The sequence below is a fragment of the Hemitrygon akajei genome, unplaced genomic scaffold, assembly GCF_048418815.1.
Source record: "Hemitrygon akajei unplaced genomic scaffold, sHemAka1.3 Scf000050, whole genome shotgun sequence".
Lineage (NCBI taxonomy): Eukaryota > Metazoa > Chordata > Chondrichthyes > Myliobatiformes > Dasyatidae > Hemitrygon > Hemitrygon akajei.
The window spans coordinates 5925402-5946972 of record NW_027331936.1 but is presented as its reverse complement, the minus strand read 5'-3'; the positions used below and the strand labels follow the sequence as shown (position 1 = coordinate 5946972).

Below are 21571 nucleotides of genomic sequence, written 5' to 3'. Positions count from 1 at the left end.
GATAATTAACCCACACTTGTGGGCATAGGAAAATTCCAAACAGTGACCCTTGGCAACCATTTCCCTTGTTTCGATCCTTCCATTTTTCCTCATTCATCTCCGTCTGACTCTGAGTGTCTGTGTTCTCAGTTAAAAATAAACAAGCTGGGAGTGATGTAAACAAGCTGCAAGTCAGACTGATTCACCTTCTTAATCTCTCTCTCTTAAAATGACAGTCCACAGCAAACAAATCCTAGGGATTCATAACAACTGACTGGTGTGCCAGTAGTTGGGATGACTGAGTGAATCCTTTCCCGCAATTCTCAGCAGGTAAATGGCTCCTCTCCAGTGTGAACTCGCTGATGTCTCTGTAGTGTGGAAGAGCGAGTGAATCTCTTCCCACATTCTGAGCAGATGAATGGCCTCTCTCCAGTGTGAACTCGCCGGTGTTCCAGAAGGTGGGATGACAGAGTGAACCGTTTCCCACATTCTGTGCAATTGAACAAATTCTCACCGGTGTGAACACGCTCATGTCTCAGTAGGGTGGAAGATTGAGTAAATCCCTTCCCACATTCTGAGCAGGTGAATGGCCTCTCACCAGTGTGAACTCGCTGATGCCTCTGTAGTTGGGATGACTGAGTAAATCTCTTCCCACATTCTGAACAGGTGAATGGCTTCTCCCCAGTGTGAACTCGCTGGTGTCTCTGTAGGGTGGATGGATCAGTGAATCCTTTCCCACAGACTGTGCAGGTGAACGGCCTCTCCCCATTGTGAACTCGCTGATGCCTCTGTAGTTGGGATGACTGAGTAAATCTCTTCCCACATTCTGAACAGGTGAATGGCTTCTCCCCAGTGTGAACTCGCTGGTGTCTCTGTAGGGTGGATGGATCAGTGAACCCTTTCCCACAGAACGAGCAGGTGAACGGCTTCTCCCCAGTGTGAACTCGCTGAGGACTCAGTAGTTGGGATGACTGTGTAAATCTCCTCCCACATTCTGAACAGGTGAACGGCTTCTCCCCAGTTTGAACTCGCTGAGTGTTTCTGGGTGTCTGACCCATTTATGTGAGGATTTAGCCTTTTCTATTTCTCTGAGCTGCTCATAAATGTGTACAGTTCAGTTAAGCTTCACTCCACAATTTCCAAAGCAACAACCCAGTCAGTCAAATAGTTCCAAACAATTAAAATAGTTTATTACATCGTTTTTAATTTTGTACTATTTATATAATTTAACTATGTGATATTTATATTCTTATTTTAAATCACAATTGTTAAAATCTATTATTATGAATTAGATTCCACTGCTGTCGCAGGGACAACAAATTTCATGTCATATGCCGGTGCTATGAAACCTGATTCTGATATTGATATGGGAGACTCACCACCGGTCACCTGATCCCAGTTACTGCAGATAGTAATGTGAGATTGAAGGATTTTCCATATATTTGCTTTCCTCAGAAATGACAACATTTCAGTTTCCTTCTGAGGTTCCAGAGCAGAAGCTCAGTCTGTCTAATATTTCCACACAATTAAAATGGGGAAATTTGTTTATTATCATCACGTACTGAGCTACAGTGAAAATCTTGCCTGATCTACCATCCACACAGATAGATACATTACAACAGTACATTGAGCTGATATACGACAGAACAATAACTGTAACAAAGCATTATGGCTGCAGAGAAAGTGCAGTGCAGATAGACATATGGTGCAGGGTCACGTCGAGTTACATTGTGAGGCCGAGTCCATTTTATCATTCATTTGGCTTATAACCACAGATAGGAAACCGTCCTTCAGCCGGGTGTTACCCGCTTTAAGGCTTTTGTATCTCTTCCCCGATGGGGCAGCGGGTTTGCAGCAAGAATGTCCAGGTTGTGAGGATCTTTGAGTACATGGCCTGCTTTTCGAGGGAGGGGAAGTGCAGGAAGAGTCCATGGAGTGGAGGCTTGTTTCTCTGATGTTCTCTGCAGTTCCTTGAAGTCATGGGCAGAGCAGTAGCCATACAAAGGTGTGAAGTATTGACAAGGAGCTCAGAGACCTCGGCCTTCACCCTGCCTTGTGTAGATGGATCCTGGACTTCCTGCCAGATCGCCAGCAAGAAGTAAGAGTGGGCTCCATCTCCTCTGTCTCTCTGACCCTCAGGACACATAACCCGCAGGGTTGTCTCTTTGGCCCTCTAATTTACTTTCTGTGCACCCATGACTTGTGTTGCCACCCACAGCTCCAATCTGCTAATTAAATTTGCTGACAGCACTACATTGATTGGCCTAATCTCAAATAATAACTTTCAATCAATCAAATGCCTCCTGACAGGGCTCAGTCCAGACAAATTTTTCACCCTTCTTCAGGAGATTAGTCAGAGGAAGAGCGATAGCAGCAAAGTTCTTACAGAACTTACGGTAATATCCATCCATTCCCAGAAACCTTCTAAGAGCCTTCTTACCAGTCAGAATAGGAACTTGAGAAATTGCCTGGAATTTTGCCCGAACAGGAGCCAACTTGCTTTGACCTACAACATAGCCAAGACAGGTCACAGTGGCATGGCCATATTCACTCTTAACCAAGTTAACTGTAAGGCTGGCCTGGGAAAGCCTGTCAAACAGCTTTTCTACTGCAGAGATATGCTCTTCCCAAGTGCCACTCCTTGTGACTAAGTCATCAATATAGGCATCTATGTGTTCTAACCCTCGAATTACAGAATCAATCATTCTCTGGAATGTTACTGGAGCATTTTTCCTTCCAAAAGGCAAAACACTGTATTCACACAACCCAGATGTTGTCACAAATGCAGAAATTTCTCTCCTTCTGTCCATCAATGGAACACACCAATACCCTTTCAACAGATCTATCTTTGTAAGAAATTAGCTATTCCAACCTTATCGATGCAATCATCTACCCTAGAGATGGGATAGGCATCTGTTTTTGTTACTGCATTTACCTTCCTATAATCAGTGCAAAATCTAACACTACCGTCAGGTTTGGGCACAATAACGCAGGGTGAGCTCCAATCTGATGTTGCAGGACTAATAATACCATTTTAAGCATATATTCAATTCCTTGCTCAGCTAATTTACACTTTTCTACGTTCATGCAATATGGGTGTTGTTTAATCGGTTTGGCTTGACCAATATCTACGTCATGTACTGCGACCGTGGTTTGCCTGGGAACATCGAGAGATAAATCTTTAAACATCAGAATTAATTCCTTCAGCTGTTGTTGTTGCTTTGGCTGCAGATGAGCCAACTTGTTATCAATGTTTTCTGGAACAACCGAGTTCATTCGCCTAACTGGGACCACGTTTGGCTTGTGAAAATTCTCAGATGAGTCAATTGTTTCATTTTCAGGGTTGCCAGATTCATAAGTTTTGACAACAACGCTCACAGATGGTGCCTGCTTGACAAAATAAGGCCTTATCATATTTATCTGTACCACCTGTGTTAGTTTACGTCGGTCGGGTGTTTTAATAACATAATTCACATCATTAATTTGAGAGACTATTTCATACGGTCTATTGCATTTCACCTGAATGCAGGTATAAACCACAGTGGGGCCACTGGGGTGACCTGATCAGGTTTACCCACAACTTAACAAGTGTGACAGGTTCTGCGAAAGGTCACAACATCATTCCTCAAATTAGGCCAGTAGAATTATGTCATAGTCCTGTTTACAGTTTTATTCACTCCAAAATATCGACCTAAGGGCATATTGTGGGCCAAAGTTAAAATTTCAGCCCTATAAACTTTAGGAACTACAACTTGGTGAACAATTGCCCATTCCTCACTCGCTGGTATAGCAGGTGGCCTCCACTTCCTCATTAACACTCCATCCTTGAGATAATACCCTACTGGCACTTTCTTAATCTCATCATCTGAGAGAGCTGTTTCTTTCAAAGCTTCACTCTCAGGGTCTCGGTTCTCTTCTGCTATAAGCTCCTTCCTAGACAGGGATAAATCTTTCTCATCAGACTTACTACCTGACCCCTGTTGAAACAATGAAGGCAGAAATTCCCTGACAAGTTATCATAACCTGAATCCCGATTTTGGCTATCATGGGTATCAGAATCATGCTGCACAGAACCGTCTATGTCGGCAGACTTTTTAGCCATGCTTCGAGTTACTGCGCAGGAAGGATAAATGTTAAAATCCATCTGCCGGTCGTCAGTGGTTGGCTTAGTTGTCAACAGCACTGCAGGAACAATGTTACCATCTGCCAGGTCATTCCCTAACAGCAAAGTAACATCTTCCACCGGTAAACTGGAGCATAATCCGATCTTAACAGGTCCTGAAACCAACCCTGACTGTAAACTTACCTTGTGCAATGGCACGGAAACCATGCCGTCCCCAATGCCTTTAATAAGATTTACCTCACCAGTGTCAGTCTCATCACCAAACTTTAGAACGCTGTCTAATATAAGTGACTGAGAAGCCCCAGTAACTCGAAGAATTTTCACTGGTACCGGGGTTGACCCTTCATTTACTAATACAAACCCATTTGACATAAAATGATCGAATCCCGTCTTAACTCGGTCAGACCTCTCGGTCCTTAACTGAGCCTCAACAGAATGTTCAGAACCCTGTGGGTTTATAGGTGCTTCAACAGACTGAACACAGGCATTTGGGACTGAATCCTTTTCCTTTTTCTTCTTCAGGATGGAACAATTAGCCATAATATAACCAGCTTTCTTACAATAGTAACAAGTAAGACCAGAATATTTCTCCTTCAACTGCTTCCCTGCATCCTTACTCTTGTCACTAGTCCCAGCTTTAATTTCTGGTTTACCCTGGTGATCCCTGCTACTCTTTTGGAAGCTCTTATTCTGGGTAAACTTAACCTTATGAGTTAAAGCAAACTCATCTGCTAATCTAGCAGACTCCTACAAAGTGGCAGCAACCTTTTCATCTAAATACGTCTTTCTGTCTTCAGGGACACACCTTTTGAATTCTTCCTTTGAAACCAACTCTTTCGAGCTATTAAAATCATCATATATATTTTATATGTGCACCAGCGGTCAAAACACACAAATTTCTCATAAGCAAATTCCATATAAGCCTGGTTCACAGATTTCCTCAAATTTCTAAGCTTTTGCCTGTATGTTTCTTGGACCAATTCATAAGCTTTGAGCACAGCCTGTTTCACTAAGTCATAATCAGCTGCTTAATCAACTGAGAAAGCAGAATAGTCTTGCTAAGCCTCCCCCTTAATTACACTTTGTAAGAGATCCAACCCTCTTTTGGCCACTTTAATCTCTGAGCAATTTTCTCAAAATGCTGTAAGTATTTATGATATATAGATAGATAGATAGATAGATAGATAGATAGATAGATAGATAGATAGATAGATAGATAGATAGATAGATAGATAGATACTTTATTCATCCCCATGGGGAAATTCAACCTTTTTTCCAATGTCCCATACACTTGTTGTAGCAAAAACTAATTGCATACAATACTTAACTCAGTAAGAACTAACTCAAAAAGCATTAATAATAGCTTAAAAAAGTTCTTAAGTCCTGGCAGTTGAATTGTAAAGCCTAATGGCATTGGGGAGTATTGACCTCTTCATCCTGTCTGAGGAGCATTGCAACGATAGTAACCTGTCGCTGAAACTGCTTCTCTGTCTCTGGATGGTGCTATGTAGAGGATGTTCAGGGTTTTCCATAATTGACCGTAGCCTACTCAGCGCCCTTCGCTCAGCCACCGATGTTAAACTCTCCAGTACTTTGCCCACGACAGAGCCCGCCTTCCTTACCAGCTTATTAAGACGTGAGGCGTCCCTCTTCTTAATGCTTCCTCCCCAACACGCCACCACAAAGAAGACGGCGCTCTCCACAACTGACCTATAGAACATCTTCAGCATCTCACTGCAGACATTGAATGACGCCAACCTTCTAAGGAAGTACAGTCGACTCTGTGCCTTCCTGCACAAGGCATCTGTGTTGGCAGTCCAGTCTAGCTTCTCGTCTAACTGTACTCCCAGATACTTGTAGGTATTAACCTGCTCCACTCATTCTCCATTAATGATCACTGGTTCCATATGAGGCCTAGAACTCCTATCAACCTCTGCCTCATCAAATGGAGGTATCATTTTAACTTCCAGACTAGCCTCAAACTTATCACCAGAGTCTAATGCTGTACCCCTTTGCTGCAATCTATCTTTTCCAGCTCGAACAGCCTCTGACTTTCTGTTTCCTCCCTCTGCTTTTCTGCCTCCTCTCTGATTTTCTGCCTCCCTAGCCTCAAACTGCCTCTGCCTTTCCGCAGCCTCCATCTTTAATTTTTCTCACTTGTACTGGAGCTCCTCACTAGGTTTACTTTCAGGAAACACCTCCAACTCCTCTACTTTAAACACACCCTCAGATATATAATGGTCAGCTGTTATCCTCTGCATCTGGGCCCTCCTCATTGTCAATTTCACCTTAGCAAGTTTTAACCTTCTAGCAAGGCTCAACAACTCAATCCTTCTGGCGTCCTCTAATGCCTCAGAGGCTGGTGCTTCCAGACATCTAACAGCATCCACTGCAGTTGATTTTCCACACACAAATAAATCAAAAGGAACTTCCCCAATTAAATCGATAATTAATGACTATACCCCTTTGCAGTTCATATCCCGGACGCAGGCCCCAATTTTGTTATGAATCGTAACGCTTTAGAAACGAATCTGCAGCAATAGACTACATCTGGAGTCTGTCTTTGATGTTAAAACTATCTTTATAAGAGTTTACTTATAATATAGTAACTTAATCAAGATAAACAAAAGTTAACAGTGTTATGTGTGTAAATATAACTCCAAAACTATTGAGCTTGGGGGAAACAAGGTTTGGAGTCTTGAGATGGTAAAGTATAAAAGTTCAGTTCAACCACAGAATAGGTGATGAGAGGGAGATATTTGTAATCTAGGGTAAATGTCAAGAGAAGGCAATTATGTCGAATTCCACAGGTTCCATGGTGGTAAAACAAGAGAACAGTCACTGTAGATTTTATCTGTCGTCCTTCCAAATCCACATACTAATTATCACCCAAAGTGACTTGTCACAATGCGTATCATCTTCAACTGAATTACCACACCACACCCAGGCAAGGGTTAACACATCAGTGGTCTTCACAGGATACCCCAAATCAGATCCAATCCTATAGATCAAACAAGGTAACAACCATACATTCGATGTGCGTTGAATCGATAATTAACCTACCCTTGTGGGCATGGGAAAATTCCAAACAGTGAACCTTGGCCACTGATTCCCTTGTTTCGATCCTTCCATTTTTCCTCATTCGTCTCCATCTGACTCTGAGTGTCTGTGTCCTCGGTTAAAACTAAACAAGCTGCGAGCGATGTAAACAAGCTGCAAGTCAGACTGATTCATCTTCTTAATCTCTCTCTCTCTCTTAAAATGACTGTCCACAGCAAACAAAACAGAGGGATTCATAACAACTGACTGGTGTGCCAGTAGTTGGGATGACTGAGTGAATCCTTTCCCACATTCTCAGCAGGTGAATGGCTTCTCTCCAGTGTGAACTCGCTGATGATTCTGTAGGTCGGATGAGCGAGTGAATCTCTTCCCAAAGTCTGAGCAGGGGAACGGTCACTCCCCAGTGTGAACTCGCTGGTGTTCCAGAAGGTGGGATGATAGAGTGAACCGCTTCCCACATTCTGAGCAATTGAACAGCTTCTCACCAGTGTGAACACACTGATGTCTCAGTAGGGTGGAAGATTGAGTGAATCTCTTCCCACATTCTGAGCAGGTGAACAGCTTCTTCCCAGTGTGAATTTGTTGATGACTCTGTAGATCAGATGACCGAGTGAATCTCTCCCCACAGACTGAGCAGGTGAACGGCTTCTCCCCAGTGTGAACTCGCTGGTGACTCTGTAGGGTGGATGACTGAGTGAATCCCTTCCCACAGATTGAGCAGTTGAATGGCTTCTCCCCAGTGTGAACTCGCTGGTGACTCTGTAGGGTGGATGACTGAGTGAATCCCTTCCCACAGAGTGAGCAGGTGAATGGCTTCTCCCCAGTGTGAACTCGCTGGTGACTCTGTAGGGTGGATGACTGAGTGAATCCCTTCCCACAGATTGAGCAGTTGAATGGCTTCTCCCCAGTGTGAACTCGCTGGTGACTCTGTAGGGTGGATGACTGAGTGAATCCCTTCCCACAGAGTGAGCAGGTGAATGGCTTCTCCCCAGTGTGAACTCGCTGGTGACTCTGTAGGGTGGATGACTGAGTGAATCCCTTCCCACAGACGGAGCAGATGAACGGCTTCTCCCCAGTGTGAACTTGCTGATGTCTCTGTAGGCTGGATAACCGAGTGAATCTCCTCCCACAGTCTGAGCAGGTGAACGGCTTCTCCCCAGTGTGAACTCGCTGGTGACTCTGTAGGGTGGATGACTGAGTGAATCCCTTCCCACAGACGGAGCAGATGAACGGCTTCTCCCCAGTGTGAACTTGCTGATGTCTCTGTAGGCTGGATAACCGAGTGAATCTCCTCCCACAGACTGAGCAGTTGAACGGCTTCTCCCCAGTGTGGACTCGCTTGTGACTCTGTAGCGTAGATGAATCAGTAAATCCTTTCCGACATTCTGAGCAGGTGAATGGCTTTTCCCCAGTGTGAGCTCGCTGATGAACCAGTAGGTTGGATGACTCAGTGAATCCTTTCCCACAGACTGAGCAGGTGAATGGCTTCTCTCCAGTGTGAACTCGCTGATGTCTCTGTAGGTTGGATGACTCAGTGAATCTCTTACCACAGACTGAGCAGGTGTATGGCTTCTCCCCAGTGTGAACTCGCTGGTGTTTCAATAGGGTGGAAGAATGAGTGAATCTCTTCTCACAGACTGAGCAGGTGAATGGCTTCTCCCCAGTGTGAACTCGCTGATGTACCAGTAGGGTGAATGACTGGGTGAATCTCTTCCCGCAGACTGAGCAGGTGTATGGCCTCTCCCCAGTATGAACTCGCTGGTGTTTCAATAGGGTGGAAGAGTGAGTGAATCTCTTCTCACAGACTGAGCAGGTGAACGGCTTCTCCCCAGTGTGAACCCGCTGGTGACTCTGTAGGGTGGATGACTGAGTGAATCCCTTCCCACAGACTGAGCAGATGAACGGCTTCTCCCCAGTGTGAACCCGCTGGTGACTCTGTAGGGTGGATAACCGAGTGAATCTCCTCCCACAGACTGAGCAGATGAACGGCTTCTCCCCAGTGTGAACTTGCTGATGTCTCTGTAGGCTGGATAACCGAGTGAATCTCCTCCCACAGACTGAGCAGTTGAACGGCTTCTCCCCAGTGTGAACTCGCTTGTGACTCTGTAGCATAGATGAATCAGTAAATCCTTTCCCACATTCTGAGCAGGTGAATGGCTTTTCCCCCAGTGTGAACTCGCCGATGTCTCAGTAGACTGGATAACTCACTGAATCTTTTCCCACATTCTAAACAGGTGAACGGCTTCTCCCCAGTGTGAATTCGTTGATGAACCTGTAGTTTGGATGACTCAGTGAATCCTTTCCCACAGACTAAGCAGGTGAATGGCTTCTCTCCAGTGTGAACTCGCTGATGTCTCTGTAGGTTGGATGACTCAGTGAATCTCTTACCACAGACTGAGCAGGTGTATGGCTTCTCCCCAGTGTGAACTCGCTGGTGCTTCAATAGGGTGGAAGAGTGAGTGAATCTCTTCTCACAGATTGAGCAGGTGAATGGCTCCTCCCCAGTGTGAACTCGGTGATGACTCTGTAGGTGGGATAACCGAGTAAATCCCTTCCCACAGACAGAGCAGGTGAACGGCTTCTCCCCAGTGTGAACTCGCTGATGTACCAGTAGGGTGGATGACTGAGTGAATCTCTTCCCGCAGACTGAGCACGTGTATGGCCTCTCCCCAGTATGAACTCGCTGGGGTTTCAATAGGGTGGAAGAGTGACTGAATCTCTTCTCACAGACTGAGCAGGTGAACGGCCTCTCCCCGGTGTGAACTCGCTGGTAAGCCATTAGGTCAGATGACTAAGTGAATCCTTTCCCAGAAATTCAGCAGACGACCAACTTCTGTCCAGTGTGAACTGACTGGTGTGTCCGCAGGTGGGAAGACCAACTGAATCCTTTCTCACACACAGAACAGTTAAATGGTCTTGCCCAGTGTGGATCTGCTGATGTACCTTCAATTGTGATAACCGAGTGAATCCATTCCCACTGTCTGAGCAGGTGAACGGCCTTTCTCCTGTGTAAAATGACGGGTCGCCAGTTGGTCAAATGACCGAGTGAATCCCTCCCCACAGTCTGAGCAGGAAGGATGGTCGATTGAATCCCTTGCTCCACCTCTTAAATATCCAGACAGAGACAACAAAACTGGTGTGCTGTGTTTGAGATTCCTGGAGACAAATTCCTTCTGATTTTTAACCTGTAAAAAGGTTTACAAAATCCATCAATGGGTTTAGGACAACATTTCAGATGAGATCACTTGAGTTGTCAAGGTGTAATCTGGTATCACACTGTTACAGTGAGGTTCAACCCAAGTTGGACAGAGAAACCATATCCTGACTGGGCAGAGTGCTGGTATCTGGAATGACCATCAATTCCCTGATGCTCTTCCTGTTTCTATAAGAATGGGGCATTTCTGCCATCTCCAATCTGTGACCTGGCTCAGTTTAACTCTCTCCATTGGTACTATTCCCTGTTCCTGCTGAGCAGCATGGGTGCCTGGCGCCACAGTAACTGAAACAGTCTCACGCAAATTGTCTTTCTTCACGTGAAGCTGGGATCTTCTTTTATGTGTTATTAACTTAAAGTGCCACAATTTTAACACCATATAAAAAATTCCTGCTGAGATTAATGGTTGGTCCGCACAGCTGTTAAAAGGGGTTAGAGTGAATTTTTGTAATATTTCAGGTTCTTGTAGAAAAGTACAACACAGAAACAGGCCCTTTGGGCATTTAGTTTGTGCTGAACTATTTAAACTGCCCACTCCCACACTCCTACCATCCAGGTACCTATACAAACCTCTTTAATGTTGAAATTGCGCTCGCATGCACCACTTGTGCTGGCTGCTCATTCCACACCCAGATGACCATCTGTGTGAAGAAGTTTCCCCTCATGTTCACTCAACATTTCACCTTTCACCCTTAACCCATGGCCTCTGGTTGTAGTCCCACCCAATCGCAGTGGAGAAATCTAGCTTGCAATTACCTCTATCACAATCAAATCTCCCCTCAATCTTCTACATTCCAAGGAATAAAGTCCTGACCTGTTCTATCTTTCCTTCTAACCTAAGTCCTCCAGACCTGGCAACATCCTTGTGAATTTTCTCTGAACTCTTTCAAACTCTTTTACATCTTTCCTGTAGGTTGGTGACCAAAACTGCACACAATACTTCAAATTAGGCCTCAACAATGTCTTCTACAAGTCAACATAACATCCACCTTTTGTTGACAGTACTTTTGTTCATGAAGGCCATTGGGCTAAAATCTTGCTTTCCATCTCTAACTGTGAAACCACTTTCAGTGAATTAAGGACTTGTATTCCCAGGTCCCTTTCTTCTACAACACTCCTCCGTGACCGACCAGTCACTGTGAAAGACCTCCTTTGGTAGGTAATACTAAAGTGCAACAACTCACACTTGTCTGCATTAAATTCCATTTTCCATTTCTCAAACCATTTTCCCAGTTGGTCCAGTTCGTACTGCAAGCCATGATAGTCTTTCTCACTGTCCACTACACCACCAGTCTTGGTGTCGTCCACAAATTTGCTGATCTAGTTAATCACACTATCATCCAGATTACTGATATAGATGACAAACAACAACAGATCCAGCACTGATCCCTGTGGCGCACCACTAGTCACAGGCCTCCGGTCAGAGAGGCAACCATCTGCTACCACACTCTGGCTTCTCCCAAAGACAGTGTCTCATCCAATTTACTGTCTCATCTTGAATGCTGAGTGACCGAACCTTCTTGACCAACTTCCCATATGAGACTTTGTCAAGTGCCTTGCTAAAGTCCATGCAGACAACATCCACTGCCTTGATAACTTCCTCGAAAGACTCTATAAGATTGGTTAGACATGACCTACCATGCACAAAGCCATGCTGTCTATCCTTAATCAGTCCACATCTATCCAAATACTTATATTTCCGGTTCCTGCAGATACGTTCCAGTAACTTTCCCACTATTCACTACTAGTCACCACTCCGTGGGTTTGGAGATTTCCCTTGAATGTCATAGAATCATAGAAATCTACAGCACATTACAGACCCTTTGGCCCACAGTGCTGTGCCGACTATGTAACTTACTCTAGAAACTGCCTGGAGTTTCCCTAGCGCATAGCCCTCTATTTTTCTGAGCTCCATGTAACTATCTAAGAGAGTGTTAAAAGTCCCTGTTGTATCCGCCTCGACAACCGCTGCTGGCAGTGCATTCGACACATCCAACACTCTCTGTGTAAAAAACCTACCCCTGACATCCCCTCGGCATATATTTCCAAGCACCTTAAAACTATGCCCCCTCCTGTTAGCCATTCTAACGCTGGGAAAAAATCCTCTGGCTATCCACACACTCAATGCCCCTCATCATCTTATACACCTAAAAAAGGCTCTGAACATAAACAATTATACATTGCTTTGAGGATTTGTTAGAAGTAAACAAAATTATGAGGGTATAGATAGGGTAAATGCAAGTTGCTTTTTCCACTGAGGTTGGGTGGGACGACAACCAGAGGTCATGGGTAAGTGGTGTTAGGGTTAATGTTAGGGTTTATTCGAGACTGTCATTACAGGTCAGGAGTGGCTCACGTGATATTAGGAGACCGGAATGCGAGGGAGGGGGGAGCGAAACTGGGGACCCCGCTACACCGAAACTAGTAGTGTCACGCGATTCAGTAAACAAAAGAAACAGGTAACTCGTGAGTGCATGGCATCGGGCCAATAAGATGGACACAAGTGCCCGATATTACCTAATATGTAGCGGGGGGTTGTGCTGGGGGGAAAAGGGGTATAAATAAGAGCAGATTGTAGGGGGAAGGGAGAACGCGCCTTCTCCAGCGGGGGTCTTGTCTCCTCGCTGTGCCCGTTACGATTCTGCCAATAAAGCCACGTTTTGCTATATTCCGGTGTTGGTTGTCTCTCTTCCTAAACGAACACAGGGCAGAATTTCAAGCCCAATATTTGGTGACCCCGACGTGGGGAGGGAGAGACAACACAGGCTGGCGGGTCCGACAGCAGACAACTTGCGGCCGCAACCTCGACTAAGGTCAGGAAGTGCCTGTTATATCTAAGACTTCCACTAGATAGTAAAATTACTGAGTTAGATCTTGTCTGCTGACGGAACCTCACCAACCCCAAATTACCTCGAGAAAGTTCATTCCAGGTGCGGAATCGTGACTGGTAAGTACTTATTTTTCTTATCGGTTTTAGCAGGATCCTCCGCCCGTGGAAAAGTCTTCTGAGTGAGGGGAGTTGAGAAACCCGCCGCCCATAAGGGCATAAAAGTCTCAGAAGTGAGGAGGAGAAAGTGTTCCGCGGTACACCTTAGTGCACGGGGATATTGACGGCGCCTACCTTAGACTGGTTGTTAAGAGGAGAAATCTCCCACGCGAAGGTCAGGTTTTGAAAGGCGACTGTCCCACATTTGATCCTCTCTGTGCACTAGGGAGCTATGGAACACTTCAACTTTAAGTTACAAAAACTGCGTGTTGAACACCCCGGTGTCCCGTGGTGGCGACTGAGCCTAAACCACGGCACTAATCTTACATCGCAGCTATTGTTAGATAATGCCATTATGGACCCCAACAATGTACTTCAGGTACTAGACCAGGCACCCCATCAGAAAGACCACCTTCTAAGTGAGGTTCAACGCACCCTTGTAGACCCCGTTCACATGACTAAAATTTTGGATAACCTGGCAGCGAATCCCCAAGCATTTGCCAGAACAGTGATAAAATTAGGTAATCCGCCCCCTACCTGGGAGGGAATTAAGAAGGCCCCGCCACACAAATGGAAGACGGAGCTCACAATGAGTCTGACCCCAAAGTGGGAGTCGCGGGATTGGCCTGAGAAGGGATCAATGCAATCAAACTTTCCGCGTGGCATTGGACCTTTAAAAACCGTGCCCCTATTGGGCACCGCCCGTCCGGCAAGTACAACCGCGGAACTGGGGTTTGTGGCGGTCCATCTCACGTATCCCCCTGATTCAGACTTCACTCAAAAGGAGTCCGCGACTATGGCCCCCGCCACTGTCGCTGCAAATAGGCCACGCACTGGAGTGGTGCTCCAGAGCGTCAGACACTCGATCTCCCAAAACAATACAGTAAAGGAGGGAGAAAAGAAATTACATAAGTTAGAAAAAAGCCTTCAGGCGTGAAGAGACAAAAGATGGTTCCCAGCCGATGACCAACCATTTCTGACCCTCTCCTTGCTGGCTGAATTTCAACTTCGTGTCCTCGATGATCTGGAAAACAGACGAGGGGAGGCAAAACGAAAGTTATTTGGAAAATCCAAGTCCGTAGCCAAATTGGAGGATGAGGATGTGTATCTCAAGGAATTCCTGTCCAGGTTCCAGGCGCATGCGTGCAAACCGCCGGGGAACTCCGAGCTCCCGCGCCCCACACCAAGGGAGTCAGCCACATGTCCAGACCCCGAGATTGACCCCGCAGACCCAGAGTGGATCATAGACCACCAGCCTCTTTACCCACCGTTTCCCTCCGGATGGTCTAATGCCTCTCACGCCCCGCATCACATTATCCCAGTAACGGCCCCTCCACCATATGCAGAGCCCCCCCAGCCACCCAAAGCAGATCTAGCACCATCAGTCCCGTCAGCCCCACAGGAGAATGTCCAAGCTCCTATGATGGAAATAGAAGGTGGTAGGCCACAGCTCCTCAAACACCCCCGAGGCTGGGGGTAATGATGCGGCCGACCGGGCGGCAAAAGCCGCAATTCAAATGCCCACCCTGAGGTCAGGGAGGGACACCTCAGACTGTGAGCCTCCTGGCTCACCCCGCCCGCCGGCCCAGCCGGAATCCCGAGGTTTACAGGTCGCTCCGTTGCTCCAAGCGGATGCTATGCTCCACCTTGTTGAGTTACAGGGGGCAGCATCGGCAGCAGAGCGTCGTGAGTGGAGCTGCTCGACAACACTTCACTGTGGGTGATACGGACCACCATATATGGCGGTCCGAGGGAGGGGAGATAGTAGCACCCAGGGCATTACTACCGTCACTATTTAAGGAGGTCCATGGGCCCACCCACATAGGGATAGCCAAGGTAATATAACTTATGAAGAATCACTGGTTGGCTCCAAAATTAAAGGAGCACATGGAAAATTTGAGAGCTGAATGTAAAATCTGTAACGAACACAATGCCCGGAGACCACTGCCCCATCCGATGCTCAAATTCCCCAACCCCACGGGACCATGGCAGGAAATTTGTATGGATTTCACGGACATGGGAGCAAGATTAAGGACCCCCAAGAACCACCGATACCTGTTAGTTATAGTGGACCGATTCTCGAGATGGGTAGAAGCTTTCCCCAGAAGGGCGGAGGATGGTGAGACGGTGGTCAACGTCCTTACCCAGGAACTGATTCCCCGATACGGAGTCCCCACTAAAATCTGTACAGACAATGGCACCCACTTTAAAAACGAACACTTGGCCAGAGCAGAGGGCGTTCTAGGGATAACCCATCGGTTCGGCAGTGTCTACCACCCAGAAAGCCAGGGTCTAGTGGAGAGAGCAAATCGAACTATAAAAGACAAAATTGCAAAAGTAATGGCGGGCACCCAGCTCACTTGGGTGGAGGCACTCCCCCTGGCTCTGATGTCCATGCGGCAAGAAAAGAATGGGGAAACCTTTCTAACGCCACACGAGATACTAATGGGGCGCTCCATGCCGGGACCGCGCACATCGCCACGGTGGGAGGAAAACTGGGAGACAATGAATCAGGACATGACCCAATACATGAGAGTCCTGGGCCAGATGGTGAGGCTCATCGCTAAACAAGTCAGGAATGCCCACCCTGAGGATGCAGCCCCCGAGCTGCCGCTAAAAATAGGAGATGAGGTCTACCTGCGGCAACCAGGGCGCTCCTCCTGGAGCGAGCAGCGATGGCATGGCCCGTACCCTGTTACAGAAATTTCAAACAATACACTCAAGGTGGGAAGGGAGGGGGACAATAACTGGCACCATTTCTCGCACTGCTCCAGGACAAAGAAAGGAAGACCGATTGATCCCGACTCCGACATAGAGGAGGAGGATGACGCCATGGAAAACCCTGATATGGGAGGGAGTGATGCTCCTAGGTCAGGCGCCGATGGCCGAAGCGGGAAGGGGAGGAGATGCGTGCGGGGCGAATATCATCCTTAATGCGGACCCTCATACGGGTAGGACATTCCAGTTCGACCTGTGCGATGTGATCAGCTGCTGGGGCGACAAGAGAGCCTGGACTGGGTATAATGTCTACATGTGTCCATTCACCTTGGGATACCCGAACCCATGGGTAAAGGAGTGTAGCGCATGGATAAATGTATGGTGGTGGACGGGCCCAGACCAGTCCTGGCTGGATAATAGGCCAATCAATCAAGGGTCCTCCAAACCCTACTATGAGTTTAAGAGGAAGGTGAGCCTTTACAGGGGCTCCGTTTGTGGAAGAAAGCAGGGAGTGAACCCGTTAATCCTGACACTCAAGGAAGGAATACACAACCCTTTTAGTATGGAGGGATGGTCGTCACAGACCTGCTCCACTCGTCGCGGGTCAGAGGACAGGGAGCATGGGGCGGGGGGCGTGCTCTACCTGATCATAAGGCCGGACGTGACAGGCCGAGACCCATGGGGAATTATCCGGATCAATCTGGGAACTTACACAGACCCAGGATTGGGTCCCACAGTCAGCCCTGTTCTGGTAAAGAGTTCGGACTCGAGTAAGATAACTCCCCGGGAGTATATTGCAATTGAGACAGGGTACGTGGAAGCAAACGCCTGGGTTGACCGAGTGGTCCAATACACCACCCAGGCAGCGATAGGGGACTGCTGGGTATGTGCTACGGGGAAACCCACACTCCTCATGAGTCCCAGCCCCTTCGAGGAAGAAAACGACACCTTCCGTTGCGCCCTCGAACTCATGTCACTAACCAACCCCTCCGCCGGGTGCAAGTTCTGGGAAACCTATTTCCCCATGGCCCTGGCCAATGTGACCCCACCAGCCTTTAGGGTGGACCCGATCAGGAACATCACTTGCGTTACTAACCTGTCCCCGTCGGATCAGCCCTACAGAGTGGGCAACCTACCTGACAGTGCATGTTCTACCCGGATCAGTCTTACTGGCACCGAAAACGCCACCATGCTGACTGTCAGCAGAGCGGACCTCTGGTGGTACTGTGGGAAACGGGTCCTATATAATTGGCTACCTGTAAACTGGGAGGGGACCTGCACCCTGATCACCCTAAATGTACCTCTTTTCATTGCGGCAAAGAACCCAGGGGACTACATCCTCAACCCAATCCCTGATGAAATCGGGAGGTGGTATAGGAACAAGAGGACGCTCACTGAAAGGGGGGAAAGGAACCCCGATGGGATGTGGATCGATGCTATCAGGCTAGAAACATCCCGGACGAATATAAGCTGGCAGACGAGGTCGCTGCAGGCTTTGAGAGCTTTCCACTTTTTTCAGCCATATTCCCAATCACCACCAATAAAAATGTCAACCGGATCAACCTGATCCACTATAACGTTCAGAGGCTGGCTAATCTAACCAGGGACATCGCGGAAGCCGTCCACGAGCAGCTATCACAGACGTCCCTAATGACCCTGCAGAACAGAATTGCCATAGACATGATCTTAGCAGAGAAGGGCGGAGTGTGCGCCCTGTTTGGTGACATGTGCTGTATGTCCATAGCAAACAATACAGGCCCGGACGGATCACTGACCAAGGGTTTGACTAAATTGCGGTCCCTGGCCAATGAGCTAAAGCAACAATCGGGAGTCAATAACTCAGTGCTGGATTGGTTGAACGTACGTTTGGGAAATGGGGGGTCCTACTTGGACAGTTGGCTCTAGGACTGTCTATTTCAATTGCTATCTTTATCACGTGTGGTTGTTGTTGCATACCCTGTATCAGGACCCCAGTCGTCCGAACTATAGATCGAGCCTTGACTGGAAAGGATGGACCTCCACCGGCGTACCAGGCACCTTTGTTCCTGGTGGAAGGGGAGATCGAGGCCCTCCCGAAAGCGGACGCACTATGGGAGAACACGGACTGGAATGGGCCATGCCAAGGGGGAAATTGAGAGTTGCTTTTGAATAAGTCTTCTGAAATGTTGCATGCTACTTGTAAAAATTGCTGATGTTTAGGGAACCCCTACCCATATTTTGTGACCCTAGGTCGGACATATCAGGATAAGCAAATAGGGAGGACACGCCAAAGAGTGCCGGGGGACGCTCACCTCCCTGCCTGATCCCGGCAGCCGCGGAAAAGCGCTCCTCTACTGTCAAAATTAATCCAAACTCAGGTTGGAGGAACAACACCTTATATACCGGCTGGGTAGCCTCTAACCTGATGGGATGAACATTGACTTCTCTAACTTCCGTTAATGCCCCTCTTCCACTTCTTACCCCATTACTGACATATTTAATTGTTTGCCTGTTTTCCATGTCTCTCTGGTGCTTCCCCCCACCTTTCTTTCTCCCGAGGCCTCCCGTCCCATGACCCTTTCCCTTCTCCAGCTCTGTATCACTTTCGCCAATTACCTTCCCAGCTCTTAGCTTCATCCCACCCCCTCCGGTCTTCTCCTATCATTTCGCATTTCCCCCTCCCCCAACTACTTTCAAATCTCTTAGTATCTTTCCTTTCAGTTAGTCCTGACTAAGGGTCTCAGCCTGAAACGTTGACAGTTCTTCTCCTTATAGATACTGCCTGGCCTGCTGTGTTCCACCAGCATTTTGTGTGTGTTGTTTGAATTTCCGGCATCTGCAGATTTCCTCGTGAGTGTTATGTGTATAAATGTGTATAAATAAAACTCCCAAACTATTGAGCTCGGGGGAAACCAAGGCTTGGAGTCTTGAGATGGAAAAGTATGAAAGTTCAGTTCAACTACAGAATAGGTGATGAGAGAGAGAGATTTGTAATCCAGGGTAAATGTTGAGAGAAGGCAATTATGTCGTATTCCACAGGTTTCATGGTGGTAAAACGAGACCAACAGTCACTGTAGATTTTATCTGTCATCCTTCCAAATCCACATACTAATTATCACCTGAAGTGACTTGTCATGAGGGGTATCGTCTTCAAGTGAATTACCACAGCACACCAAGCAAGGGTTAACACATCAGTGGTCTTCACAGGATACCCCAAATCAGATCCATTCCTATGGATCAAATGAGGTGACAACCACACATTCGATGTACGCTGAATTGATAATTAACCCACCCTTGTGGGCAAAGGAAAGTTCCAAACAGTGACCCTTGGCCACTAGTTCCCTGGTATCGATTATTCCATTTTTCCTCCTTCGTCTCTGTCTGACTCTGAGTGTCTGTGTCCTCGGTTAAAAGTAAACAAGCTGCAAGTCAGACTGATTCCCTCATTCTCTCTCACTCTCTCACACTCTCTCTCTCTCACTCTCTCTCTCTCTCTCACTCTCTCTCTCTCTCTCACTCTCTCTCTCTCACTCTCTCTCTCTCTCTCTCTCTCGCACACACACACAGTCCACAGCAAACAAGACCTAGGGGTTCATAACAATGGCCACCCCCATTGTGAGCTGACAGGTGTGCCAGTAGGTGGGATGACTGAGTGAATCCTTTCCCACATTCTCAGCAGGTGAACAGCTTCTCCCCAGTGTGAACTCGCTGATGTTTCTGTAGGTGGGATGACTGAGTGAATCCCTTCCCACATTCTGAGCAGGTGAATGGCCTCTCCCCAGTGTGAACTCGCTGATGTCTCTGTAGGCTGGATAAATTAGTGAATCTCTTCCCACAGACTGAGCAGGTGAACGGCCTCTCCCCAGTGTGAACTCGCTGATGTACCAGTAGGGTAGATGACAGGGTGAATCCTTTCCCACATTCTGAGCAGGTGAATGGCCTCTTTCCACTGTGAACTCGCTGATGACTCTTCAGGGTGAAAGAGTCAGCAAATCTCCTCCCACATTCTGAGCAGGTGAATGGCCTCTCCCCAGTGTGAACTCGCTGATGTTTCTGTAGGCTGGATAAATTAGTGAATCCCTTCCCACATTCTGAGCAGGTGAACGGCTTCTCCCCAGTGTGAACTCGCTGATGTCTCTGTAGGTTGGATGACTGAGTGAATCCCATCCCACAGTCTGAGCAGGTGAACAGCTTCTCCCCAGTGTGAACTCGCTGATGTCTCTGTAGCGTGGATGACAGAGTGAATCCTTTCCCACAGACTGAGCAGTTGAACGGCCTCTCCCCAGTGTGAACTCGCTGATGTCTCTGTAGGTTGGATGACCGAGTGAATCCCTTCCCACAGACTGAGCAGGTGAACGGCTTCTCCCCAGTGTGAACTCGCAGGTGATCCTGTAGGTTAGCTAACTGAGTGAATCCCTTCCCACAGACTGAGCAGGTGAACGGCTTCTCCCCAGTGTGAACTCGCAGGTGATCCTGTAGGTTAGTTAACCGAGTGAATCCCTTCCCACAGACTGAGCAGGTGAACGGCTTCTCCCCAGTGTGAACTCGCAGGTGATCCTGTAGGTTAGCTAACTGAGTGAATCCCTTCCCACAGACTGAGCAGGTGAACGGCTTCTCCCCAGTGTGAACTCGCTGGTGGCTCCGTAGGTGGGATGACTGAGTGAATCCCTTCCCACAGACTGAGCAGGTGAACGGCTTCACCCCAGTGTGAACTCGCTGATGTCTCTGTAGGTTGGATGAATGAGTGAATCCCTTCCCACAGACTGAGCAGGTGAATGGCTTCTCCCCAGTGTGAACTTGCTGGTGTACCAGTAGGGTAGATGACTGTGTAAATCCTTTCCCACACTCTGAGCAGGTGAATGGCTTCTCCCCAGTGTGAACTCTCTGGTGTGACATTAGATCAGATGACTGTGTGAATCCTTTCCCAGAAATGCAGCAGATGACCAGCCTCTGCCCGGTGTGGTGTGAACTGATTGGTGTGTCCACAGGTGGGATGACCAACTGAACCCCTTCTCACACACAGAACAGGTGAATGGCCTTTCCCAGTGTGAACTTGCTGATGTACCTTCAATTGTGATAACCGAGTGAATCCATTCCCACTGTCTGAGCAGGTGAAAGGCCTTTCTCCTGTGTAATTTACAGGCTTGCTATTTGGTCAGATGTCCGAGTGAATCCCTCCCCACAGTCTGAGCAGGAAGGGTGGTCAATTGGATCCCTTGCTCCACTTCTTAAACATCTAGACAGAGACAGCAAAACTGGTGTGCCGTGTTTGAGCTTCCTGGAGACGAATTCCTTCTCACTTTTAACCTGTAAAAAGATTTACAAAATCCATCAATGGGTGTAGGACAACATTTCAGATGAGATTACTTGAGTCGCTATGTTTTGATTTGGCTGTTCCTCACTGTTACAATGAGGTTGAACCCAAGTTGGACAGAGAAATCATCTCCTGACTGGGCAGAGTGCTGGTATCTGAAATGACCATCAATTCCCTGATGCTCTTCCTGTCTCTATA

General features: G+C 47.4%; 1 protein-coding gene across 1 annotated transcript; it reads right to left on the bottom strand.

Moving 5' to 3' along the window:
- Positions 1-302: 302 nt before the first annotated feature.
- On the bottom strand, positions 303-20955 carry LOC140721102 (uncharacterized). The gene is given in 5 exon segments (XM_073035967.1): positions 303-1020; positions 3121-3136; positions 7546-9291; positions 9371-9905; positions 19576-20955. Coding segments are annotated over 5 exon segments (4395 nt in total).
- Between the last annotated feature and the right edge of the window lie 616 nt (positions 20956-21571).